Source organism: Megalobrama amblycephala, linkage group LG9 (genome assembly GCF_018812025.1).
Source record: "Megalobrama amblycephala isolate DHTTF-2021 linkage group LG9, ASM1881202v1, whole genome shotgun sequence".
Taxonomy (NCBI): domain Eukaryota; kingdom Metazoa; phylum Chordata; class Actinopteri; order Cypriniformes; family Xenocyprididae; genus Megalobrama; species Megalobrama amblycephala.
In genome coordinates this window covers 13,835,821-13,848,904 of record NC_063052.1, presented here as the reverse complement: position 1 = coordinate 13,848,904, position 13,084 = coordinate 13,835,821, and the positions used below count along the sequence as shown (strand labels likewise).

Genomic DNA, 13,084 nt, shown 5'->3' with positions numbered 1-13,084 from the left:
ATATTTTAAAAATTAATGTTAATCAAAAATATTTAGAAATTATAATGAACCTAAGATTCATTTTTAAGATTATTAAAATGAATAAATCCCAGTTTATTAATAAATAACAAAAAAAAAAAAAAGTTTATTTTTAGTTCCTTTTCATGTTCAAATATTAAAATCCATCAGTTTAGGGGTAAAAGATTTTTAAGTGGAATTTGTTTAATTCAAAACAACCAAACGTATTTTTGTTTTTGGTCCCACTTTATATTAAGTGGCCTTAACTACTATGTACTTACATCAAAAAATAAGTACAATGTACTTATTGGGTTCATATTGAATTGCAAAACACTTTTGCTGCTATTGAGGTGGGGTACGGGTAAGGTTAGGGAAAGCTTTGGTGGCATGGGTAGGTTTAAGGGTAGGGGTAAGGTGTAAGGGATGGGTCAACAGTGTAATTTTAAGTGTAATTACAGAAATTAATTACATATGTAATTACATGCAGATGTTTTTTAAAATATAAGTACAATGTAAAAACTTGTATGTGCATCAAATGATTAATTTAAATGTAAGTACATAGTAGTTAAGGCCACTTAATATAAAGTGGGACCCATTACATTTTGGAAGTGTATTAAAGTGAATCTTTATCTGTATATTCACAGCTCAGTGTGGTGGAGCAATGACGGAGGTTAGCGGAGTGATTCTGAGCCCTGGTTTTCCTGGCAACTACCCAAGTGGTCTGGATTGCACCTGGACGGTCACCCTTCCCACTGGCTTCGGTACATGCATGCCATTAGGAATGAGCTACAGAATTGTGTGACTCACTGCCTTTTATCAGTGTCACTTATTGTTGTCAAAATGTTATTTAAGGAATCCATGTGCAGTTCTTAAACTTCTCCACCGAGGCAATCCACGACTACCTGGAGATCCGAAGCGGACCTAGTGAGACTGGTACCGTGATTGACAGGTTCAGTGGGCCGCAGGTTCCCGAGTCACTCTTCAGCACAACCCATGAAACCAGCTTCTTCTTCCACAGCGACTATTCCCAGAATAAACCTGGATTTCACATTACATACCAAGGTAAGACTTTTAAAGAGGCCATATTATGCCCTTTTACAGTCGTTGATTTTAGGCTCTACTAGAACAGGTTTTCATGCTTGAATGTTCAAAAAACACATTACTTTTCGCATATTCTCCATTGTTGCAGCTCCTCTCTTCCCAGTCTGTCAGTAACGCTCTGTTTAGTTCCTGTCTCTATGAAGCCCCTCCTTCTGAAAAGCACAATGTACTCTGATTGGTCAGCTGGAGCAGTGTGTTGTGATTGGTCAACTGCTTTGAGTGTGTTTGGGAAATGTCCCACCCTTTACCATAACCGCCAGTTTTAACACACTACTAACTAACTCAACCAGGCCCTGCCCCCTTTATTTTGCGTATGAATTATTTAAATGAGGAATATTGTGACATGTTTGTTCCTGGAGGAAAACTCAAGACTACAATGGAGGCGTTTCATGAGGTTCAGAAACAGTTACACTGATATAGAGAATATCTCCCGCTGGAGGGACTTTGGAAACATGCTCAAACAGCAACATTACACACTAAAGAAAGTTAAAGATGTAAAAAAGCACAATAGGTCCTCTTTAAATTTCCCCCAGATCCATTAGGCGTTACTATTGAGTCAAGACAAATATACTGAGTTATTTACCAAGGCCTTTGGCAATCATCCTCCTCACTTGCAGTGTTGGGCATGTTACTTTAAAAAAGTAATTAGTTATAGTTACTAGTTACTTCTCACAAATAGTAACGGAGTTAGTAACTGAGTTACATCATTATAAAAGTAACTAATTACCAGGGAAAGTACCTATTGCATTACTTTTTAAAAATAAAAATAAAAATATGCCAAATAAATTGAATGCCCCCAATATTAAATATAAGTCTAAGAATAAATTATTCTTGATCCGACTCGTGACTCATGATCCGCTCTTGCTCACGACATGAAATTTCTCTGTACTGTACTACGTGTTGGTAGCCATTAAAGAAAACGTAGTTTCATATGTTTAAATAGTCCTGTGTTATGTTTTAAATCCATTTATTTGATTATGAAAAGTGAACAGCATGAGTAAGATGCATCATAAGATGCGCAATATATCGGGAGGCATGGAGTGGGTCAGACATAATTTTGACCAATTCATTAAGTCTTGTTTTGTAGAAAACTTTTCTTTAAAGTAAATTTGATAAAAAATGTATCTTATTTGTAATCAATGTTTCATCAACCAGTAGCCTGGATTTAATAAATAAGAAGCAAATATAGCAGACAATAAAATCATGACATGGAGGCGCCGGCGCGATCACTGGCGCGTGAACTGGAAAACCGCTTAAGTGAGCTCAATTATAGGCCGAGTAACGTGGCTTTTTTTGTCAGTAACGGTAACGGCATTGTAACGGGAGAAAAAGATTACTCGTTACTGAAAAATGTAACGGCATTAGTAACGTTGTTTATTTATAACGCCGTTATTCCCATCACTGCTCACTTGTGATTATGTCTTTGTTTCTTTTCTTCAGCCTATCAGCTGCAGAGCTGTCCTGACCCTCGACCTTTCAGGAACGGTATCGTAATAGGCAGTGACTTTAGTGTGGGCATGACGGTGTCTTTCGAGTGTTTACCCGGTTACTCGCTCATCGGTGAGACCTCTCTAACCTGCCTCCATGGAATCAGCAGGAACTGGAACAACCCTATACCACGCTGTGAAGGTGGCTTTTTACTCTCCTCCTCAATATAAATTCTTCATACACCGCCTTATTTCGGTATTGAAATTGAAAGACCTCAGTGTTTCATGCATGCAACTGCTCTCTGTAAGTTATTATGAAAGTGCCATCAGTCGCTTACAGCTGAGGACATTATACGCAAGCACACGAGTGAGATTTAATGCCTAATCGCAACAATATTACTACATAATGTGTGATGTTAAACAGTGCCTTGCGTCTTTATGGTGAGAACAAATTCTCAATGGCTGACTGCTCAATATTATCTCCCAGAGCTCAATGAGCTGATCTCATAGCAGAGCAATCACTGCACTTTTAAGAGATAAAACCTTTAAAGATGCACTATTGCACCTTTATGCAAATGTTCTGTATATACATAAAATGTATGATGATAACATTACTTTGTTTTCTGCCTCCCCAAAAGCTCTATGTGGTGGAAATATCACCTCCATGAACGGCACCATCTTCTCTCCCGGTCACCCAGCTGAATACCCCAACTTCCAGGACTGTGTGTGGAGTGTCCGCGTGCCACCGGGAAACGGCATCTACATCAACTTCACCGTCCTCAGCACCGAACCCATCTACGACTACATCACTGTGTGGTAAGCTCTCATAAAAGTTTCTTAGATGTGTGATGATGAACTAATTTGCAATCAGTTATTATTCATCATATAATAATAACTCTGAAGAAGTGAGAGAGATGGGACTGCATATGCAGATGAATGAGCCACAGGAACAGAGGGCCTTTGTGACACTCCAAACGTCCTTGAACGTAAGACATTCACTCTTGTGTGCAAAACAGCCTGCGGTCCTCTAGAAAGCCCCAAAGCACGCTTGCTCGTAACTGTGAAAGGAAATCATCCCTTAAACAATTTTAGGACTAGCTGGCACTGCGTTTGCTTGGTTAGGCATCACAGTATCTGTATAAATTGCCTTTGTACAGTTCCTCAAGTCAGGAGACGATTTTCAGGATTAAATTCAGCATTGCTTCTGTGTTCCCTAATGTGGTGTCTTCTTACTAAAATGGAAATTTAATTTCTTTTTGCTTGACTTTGTCTGGGTTTGGTTGACACTATCTAGAGGTGAGACTAAATTGTGTAATAGCTAAATATTTACATCTATATTTAGATTTTAATATTTCAACACTGTAAAACTCAATAAGTTCAGAATACTAAAAACATTTGAGGAAACTTATAACCTCAAAACATTCAAGTAAAATGTTTTGAGCATGCTGGGAATTAGAAATTAATATGCAACTCAACTCAATCATATTAAGTTCAGCTTACTACAATGAAATTTTGAGTTCATGCAACTTTTTTCCTATTAAGTACAATGAACTTTCACTATTATTTGAGTGAAACAAACTAATTTCATTTAATTATTTTTAATTGTTTGGTTGAAATAATTTTTTACTGTAAAATAGATGTTTTATACCATAAGTGCATGTGTTTACCGCTATTCTAAAATAAGTTTAGTTTAACTTTATTATCACACACAGGATCCATTACAACACTATAAAACACAGACTCAATTTTAAAGTATATTTTTATGTATTATTTTATTAATATATTCTGAAAGAACTTCTTAAATTTACCTTAATTATCTTGCTCAAAGGTTGTCATATTCTTAGTGTGTAGGCATAAATGACTTTTTGTCGCTTTTGTGCATAATTTCCCTTTTGAGCTTTGTCTGTTTAACCTTTCAGGAAGAAATTTTGCTAATTAGGTACACTGCGTTTTATTTGCTTTCTGTAGCTACTGGTTTTGGTCTCCTCATGGAAATTAAGCCCATTTTCTTTGGTGTTTTAGACTCTAAAGGGAGTGTGTCTTCAGACAAGAAGAAATATCTCTAGAGGTCCAGCAGGGCTAATATAAGGAATAATAAAACAACAATACAGATTTTATACTTAAAGTTCTTTGAGGGGAAAAGTCCCTTATGTACATCTTCCAGGCCTCTGAATCGAAGCTACTTTTGAAGTTATTGGTGTATATCTTATTGATATATTTCTGAGAGACGGAGTCACAGATAACAGCAGCCAGAGTTTGTGTCCTTACAGAGTCACTTTAGGTTGTTTGGAAGAGCAGAGACTTTTGACTAATTGTCCTTCACATCGTTGTGACACTCAGTTGCGGGGGAGATGGAATAATGCATAGAATGAAACCCAGGATGAATCCAATAATTAATGTCATCTGTTCACTTTTCATATCAGAGGTCCCTCTTGTTTAAGAAAAATTCCAGAGGGTACTTTTATTTATTAATGGATTCTGCATACCCTACATATCCGTTGTTTTAAATAATGCATTTTCACCACAGATAGAACTTACATTATTGCTTTTTTTGTACTCGGTGCGATCTGGAATTGAGATTGCATTTCTGTTGCATGTTGCAATCCTTCAGTCTGTCCCGAAGGCTGCGTGACTACTAAGACTCGTGAACAAACTCGTATTTCTCTCTCTCTGGGTGCTCCGTTGGTTCCTCGGTGTGCTGCTCCTAGTGACCATCTCATGCATCATAGGCGACCTAGATAAAACGGTGTCTTCTGGTTTATTAGTCCAGCTCTATTGTTCATGAAAGGAACAAAGACTTTATGCATTTCTGCTGGGCTGGCCTAATGTAAAGACAACCGCAGATGTGGCAGGAATATAGCTTAATAAACTACTAGACACAGAGAAATGACTGCCTGCTTTGGAGATGCACTTTTCTTGCAGTCAATAATAGGGGAAATATTGCTGTCTTAGATTAAAGTCCCATTTCAGACACTATGGCTCATAAAAACAGTGTTTGGTGATGTACTGCAGCACAGATCAGTCTTAAAGTATGAAACACGTAGTTTATTTACTCTCAGTGTAATTGCAGAGTCATTATTTTTGCAGGGCCACTAGGTTAAAGTCACATTTCACTGACTTAAGATTCATAAAATCAACTTTGAGTGAGATTGGAGTTGAGTCTTAAAATGTTTAATTTATCTACTCTATGTGTAACTGCAAATTGTTTACTGGCTTTTTCAAGACACACACACACACAAAGAACTGTTTGTGTTGTTTTAGGACCCGAATTTAAATGCCACAAGTATGTTTGACTTTAATGCCCACTTATAAAGCTTTTTTTTTTTTCCCCCATCATCATTTAATGAAATACTGCTGCCATGATCAACAGAAAATCATTTAAACAAATTCTGTTTACCACCCACGGTAACAGTGCAACGTTAACTGCACCAGGTGAACAATTTTGTAAACAAGGCGGAATGTATAATGAGCTTCATTTTCCTAGAAAAGAGGTGTGTTTGTAGTAAAAGGAGTGACAACGACTTCATTTAAATACTCGGGCTACATTCAGAGCCTAGTTAAACTAGATTGCATGTGGATTTTGTGCAAAAAAAATATATAAATGCACTGCTTTGTTTCTAAATCCGGTACATCAGCTGATTTAGGCCTGTCTGAGAAATAATCAGTCCAGTTATTCTGGACGTAGCTGTGGATAAATTGTAAATCTTGATTTTTGTTTTCTGCAGGGATGGTCCAGACCAGAGTTCGCCCCAGATCGGTCAGTTCAGTGGTAACACAGCCCTGGAGTCTGTCTACAGCACATCCAATCAGATCCTCATCAAGTTCCACAGTGACTTCAGTGGAAGTGGTTTCTTTGTGCTCAGTTACCATGGTGAGAAGCTCCACACCAGCATTCTTTTTTATTATTATAGTTTACAATGTTACAGAATATAATATTTGGTATTACAGTATATTAGGTAATACTTTATAAGATATAAGCATACAGTAATAAAGTACTTACAAATCATTGCCAAACTAGTTAATATATTGTAGTCTCTATATTAATAAATTAATAGATTATACCAATAGTAAGTTCTTCATTCATTGTCACTGTAATTAACACAATTATTATTTTATTTTATTTATTTTATTTGAACAGGGACAATTTTTTTGAAAGGAGGAGCAGTAGCATTATGAATGATTTTAAATAATAGGCATACATTTGTGTGCATTAGTAGATTTTCAAAATTTAAAATACTATATTTGGTGAGTATCTGACATGATACTGCCGTGTTTTTTTGACATGAATCTTAAGGGCACTTTTATATAATGATTCAAGTGGTTTTAGGGCTGTTTTACATGCCTGAGACCAACTTGTCATGCAATAGAAAAAATGTGGAAGAATCATTGCATTTAAATATGTATGTGATGCTTCAACAGTAAGTGAGTTTCTTATGTGTCTATAGTTTATAAGATTAAATTTCAGTGTGTTACTCAGCTTTTGTCACGTTAGGCACAGAGACAAACAGGTAAGGTCCATTTGCAGCTTTTAATGGGGTAATCCAAAAGAAATCCATACAAAACAAAGAAAACAGAACAGAGAAACTAGTGACCGTAAATGAAACCTCAATGACAAAAGCAGAAAAAAACAAGGTATAAATAGACAGACACAAATGATCAAACACAAAACAGCTGAAAGCAATGATGGGATAATGAGTCCGGGAAGTGGTTTATGGGAAATTAAGTCCAAAAGAGGTGAGAAACAGTCCAGGTTGGAGTGCCCTCTGGTGGCTAAATAGGGCACTCCAACTTGTGATCATAACAGCTTTTTAACATGATTTTTAAAACTAAGAGTATTATCAAGGGTAACCCCTAAATATTTGAATTCATCCACATTTTTGATTTTTTGCCCATTTACTAAGATTTCAGGATTGTTTAATTAGTAAAGTAATTGTTAATTGGTTATTAGTTCTCACTTTAGATTAGATCATGCAAAATGTGAAAATGTCAAATGCTTTAAACCAACCTTTATTAGACATTAATTGCATCCATATTCAGTGTTCCTCAAAGGGATAGTTCACCCAAAAATGAAAAGTATCCCATTATTTACTCACCCTCAAGCTATCCTAGGTGTATATGACTATCTTCTTTCAGTCGAACACAATCAGAGATATATTTAAAAAATATCTTTAGTCCTCCAAGTTTTATAATGGTTGTGAATGGGGGCTAAAAATAATGCATCCATCCATAAAAAAAGTAATCCATAAGACTCCAGGGGGGTTAATAAAGGCCTTCTAAAGGGAAGCGATGCATTCTTATAAGAAAAATATCCATATTTACAACTTTAGTCGAACTAAAGTCGACACACATACATGATGGCATATGTTGTTTACGGGAACTCTCCATAGGAGTAATGGTTTTATTAACTTACTTAATGCCATTTTCCCATTTTCCGTGACCTAATCTTAAGTGTGAACTATTTAGGGTTAATAAGTTGTTAACAAAGCATAAAAAACATTATCTAACTCTTTAGATATGAGCTAGTTAAACAATAATAATTGTGTTAATTACAGTGACAATGAATGAAGAAATCACTATTTGAATATTAATATATTATTAATGTAGAGACTACAATATATTAACTATGAATTAACTATAAATGAATAGTTTGCAAATGATTTGTAAGTACTTTATTACTGTATACTTATTATAAAGTGTTACTGTATATGGTTAAAGTACATTGTATAGTAAATATTACACTATATTATAGCATTTTGAATTAGCTTTCATTTTTATATTTTTAGTTTTAATGTTATTTTTAGTAAAAAAAAATTGTAATTTTGTGCTTTTGTCAATTTATTATTATTATTATTATTTTAATATTGCTATTTTGGTTCAATTTATTATTATTTCCAGTTAATAATTTTAGTACTTAAAGCTGCAGTCTGTAACTTTTTTTGGTTAAAAATTATCCAAAATCAATTTTTGAGCAAGTACATATCCAGCCAGTGTTCAAAACTATCTCATTATCTTGTCTTGATTCACAACGGTAGCTTGTAGTAATGTTTTATAATAAGAGCGTCATGGTGGATTTCCGCGGGAAATTCGAGCATGCAGCAGTTCGTCTGTGCGTCATTACGTCACGTCCTTAAACAGAAAGGAAGGAGTCCCGTCGAGAGGCTAGTCGGTTTTATCACATGATTATGCTGCTGATAGCAGATCATTTATAGCCTTTTCTCACAGTAGCTGCAATAATTAAACTTATCATTTTGATGGCTGATTGTAATCCAGAAAGGTCCAAATGACAATTATAAGTGACATCTGGAGATTCAGCCATAGTCAAAAGCAAACGAGCTGTGCCGAGGCACAACGCACGTACAGATAACTGTTCCGCATATGACTGCAATTGCAGGTTTCAAACAGAGGTGGCGACAAAGAGGAAAAATCGCGGACTGCAGCTTTAAACTTACTACATCAGTTTATTGCCAAGGCAACATTTCTCATTTTTGTTTAGTTTATGTTTTTCAACTGATAAGGTATTTACATTTTGTTTTATTTCAGCTTTATTTCAGTAACAGAAATGTTTTTAATAGTTTGATAATAAAAAATAACCCTGTTCCACACACTTCAGGCCCCATCATAGACATGTTTTACCAGTTTATCAAATCAGTTTGAACTCCTCACCGACCGCTATGGGTTTTTTTAACAACACAAGTTGAGTTCAAACTGTTTAAGCCCTCCTCTGTGGGAGATTGAATGATTTAAGATGATTTTCAGGAACCTGAGATGACCTGCAAACAGGAATTGGTGAAAACCGGTGCATTCTGTTTCAATAATTATCTGTCAATAATGTCACATCTATCCCCAGAAGGCAAATAAAGTGGCTTACATTTACACTGATCATATTGACCTAAGTCGGCCTGCTGACTATTATTTATAGTTTGTTACATGCTTTCATATTGATCCTCGGCCCATGTCAGCTGTCACTCGAGGCTTAATGACTCTGAGATGCATTGAGGGAAAACAACCATTTCAGACTGTGAGTCACAGCAACAATCACAAGGTTATGTATAGTGTTTTTTGAATTATGTTTCACTAAAGCTCTTACTGAAAGGATAGTTCACCTAAAAATTTAAATTATTTTATTTAATCACTCTCATGTGGTTCCAAACCTGTATGACTTTCTTTTTTCTGTGGAACACAACGACCAAGTGCTGTCATAAAAAAAATACCATCATAAAAGTATAATATAAGTAGTCCATGTGACTTAAACATAGAGTGTCCTGAAACCATCATATGAAAGCTTTATGTGAGGAATTTTGAAATAATTATTCACTGGTCACCGTTCACTTTTATTGTATGTCATTCTTCTTTAAATAAAATCTCTTTTTGTTCCACCAAGGTTTAGAAAGACATGAGGGCAGAATTTTGATTCACTTATCCTTTTAACACTTTATACATATTTAATGTTGTATGTTGGCAGACGTGAAGTAAAAACTCTTTTATTGTGAGATTTTATGCTCCAGACCATATTGTTTTATCACTCATTGAGTTCAGTTTCTTCACCCGTCTTTCGTGGATTGAATTGCAGATGACTAATTTCCCATCTGCAGATATTTTAGGCTGTGATGCGCATGCATAACAAAGAGAAAGGATTGTCTATATTTACTCAGATTTGCTCTGGGAATACCCCGTTCCATCATAATGAGTTTAGCTTTGATTCCGTTTGATTCTGAGTAAATGGGACACCGAGGCTGAAAGACAACTTTATTTCCACCAACTGCTTTGATATGAATTAGTAAAAATTACCATCCATTAAACTGAAATATTCATCTAGTATTTAGTATGTTATCTAATCATATTAGGGCTCTGTCGGGTCTGCCAATCTGCTCTCTGATGTCGCATCCTCCAGTGTTTTAAAGCCAATCTAGCCAAAGCAGCTTAGACAGGAATCTATGGAATATGATTATGAGCTCGAAATGGGCTCTCAAATGCAGAGATCATGCCCTCCAAATTCACTCAGGTTTATTAGCGGGGCTTTACTCAATATTCAGTCCAGACACCAAGGACATCAAAGAGGCATCTCTGAGTTAGAGAAGCGCCAAGCAGCCCATTTTAAAGACTTAATTCTGAAGTCTCACTCTAATGGCTCTCAGAAGCACACACACATATACTCTCTGCTTCCGCCTTCCCTCGCTCATGAGTCATAAAAGAAAAACTCTGGACAAAAAAACAGGAGGTTTGTAATTGCTAAAATTTAGTTTAAGTGTATGTGTGTGTTTAAATCACAACCCACTGTTTTTCCTCCTTTTTCACACCCACTTGAAAAGCCTCTTCTTGGGAAGTACAGTGATTTCAGCCACATGGCTGCTGATCAGAGCGTCCACCCTCAGCTCTCCGGGCTGCCCCTTTTGTTGCAGTTCCATTTTGGATACTTACCCCAAAACACAACAGGGAACTCGTCAGGAAGCAAGCTGAGAATGAGCCACATGCTAAGTGGGCTTCAATAGTTAATTAGTGTGTTTCCAATCAGCCTTCTGAAACCTCAGCTTGGCAAGAGAAGACAAAGCCACTTTAGAACTAGTAACATAGAAACTACTTAAAGGGTTAGTTCACACAAAAATGAAAATTATGTCATTAATGACTCGCCCTCATGTCGTTCCAAACCCGTAAGACCTCCGTTCATCTTCGGAACACAGTTTAAGATATTTTAGATTTAGTCCGAGAGCTTTCTGTCCCTCCATTGAAAATGTATGTACGGTATACTGTCCATGTCCAGAAAGGTAATAAAAACATCATCAAAGTAGTCCATGTGACATCAGTGGGTCAGTTAGAATTTTTTGAAGCATCGAAAATACATTTTGGTCCAAAAATAACAAAAACTACGACTTTATTCAGCATTGTCTTCTCTTCCGGAATCCTTTCCATTGAATTGATTCCATTGAATTGATTCCATTGAACTGATTCAATTGAATTGATTCCACTGAATCCTTTCAACTGTCGGCGTTGGTAATGCACTTTTATGTCGCCGTGGTTGTTTTTGCCGATTAGGACATCCGCGACATTTTGAAGCATCGAAAATACATTTTGGTCCAAAAATAACAAAAACTACGACTTTATTCAGCATTGTCTTCTCTTCCGAATCCTTTCCATTGAATTGATTCCACTGAATTGATTCCATTGAATCCTTTCATCTGTCGCCGTTGGTAATGCACTTTTACGTCGCCGTGGTTGTTTTTGGCGATTAGGACATCCGCACTTTTGAAGCATCGAAAATACATTTTGGTCCAAAAATAACAAAAACTACGACTTTATTCAGCATTGTCTTCTCTTCCGGAATCCTTTCCATTGAATTGATTCACTGAATTGATTCCATTGAATCCTTTCATCTGTCGCCGTTGGTAATGCACTTTTACGTCGCCGTGGTTGTTTTTGGCGATTAGGACATCCGCGACATTTTGAAGCATCGAAAATACATTTTGATCCAAAAATAACAAAAACTACGACTTTATTCAGCATTGTATTCTCTTCCGGGTCTGTTGTCATTTCACATTCACAACTCCGCTTCTTCTTCTACTTCTTTCTGTTTTATGGCGGTCGGCATCCAGCTTATTGGTGCATTACCGCCCCCTTCTGCTCCAGAGTTGGTGGCTCACGACTCCGCAGTGACGCTGCTGATTTAAGACGCTGCTGACGTGTTATCCGGTGCGCCAGAGCTTCGTTAACAGTCTGAGGGAGACGCACGCTGTATTCAAGCTATTCTACATTGTTTGTATTTTGGTATTGCTATATTTTTTAAAATGGTGCGTAAGTGTGCATGTCGCGGATGTCCTAATCACCAAAAACAACCACGGCGACGTAAAAGTGCATTACCAACGCCGACAGATGAAAGGATTCAATGGAATCAATTCAGTGGAACCAATTCAATGGAATCAATTCAATGGAAAGGATTCCGGAAGAGAAGACAATGCTGAATAAAGTCGTAGTTTTTGTTATTTTTGGACCAAAATGTATTTTTGATGCTTCAAAAAATTCTAACTGAACCCACTGATGTCACATGGACTACTTTGATGATGTTTTTATTACCTTTCTGGACTGGACAGTATACCGTACATAATTTTCATGGAGGGACAGAAAGCTCTCGGACTAAATCTAAAATATCTTAAGCTGTGTTCTGAAGATGAACGGAGGTCTTACGGGTTTGGAACGACATGAGGGCGAGTCATTAATGACATAATTTTCATTTTTGGGTGAACTAACCCTTTAATGTATTATGTAGAGTATTATGGTATTATGAGAGAGAGATTGACTTGAACTAGTGTATTACCTGCGTCTGATATAGCAGTCTTTCTTCAGGTTGAGGTCCATAATATTAATTATATCCATTATAAAAAACATCTGTTTGAATGTCCGCTGAGGAAAGTGATATCTTTGTCTTTGTCCTTTTAAAAGTTAAGGGGATTTCCCACACCGCTAAAACAACTTATTGTTCTGATATCACTCATAAAGAGAGTCTTTGCTGCCATCCAATGGCGTAATAATGTAACTTTCACTGATACTATTGACGGACCCTTTCTCAA

At 36.4% G+C, this 13,084-nt stretch overlaps 1 protein-coding gene across 1 annotated transcript in view; it reads left to right on the top strand.

Moving 5' to 3' along the window:
* The window catches only part of csmd3b (CUB and Sushi multiple domains 3b), a 521,564-nt gene that overhangs the window by 411,273 nt on the left and 97,207 nt on the right, over window positions 1–13,084 (top strand). Inside the window, 5 exon segments of the mRNA XM_048201776.1 lie at window positions 642–758; window positions 850–1,059; window positions 2,539–2,727; window positions 3,164–3,341; window positions 6,251–6,396. Coding sequence (XP_048057733.1) covers window positions 642–758; window positions 850–1,059; window positions 2,539–2,727; window positions 3,164–3,341; window positions 6,251–6,396 — 840 coding nt within the window.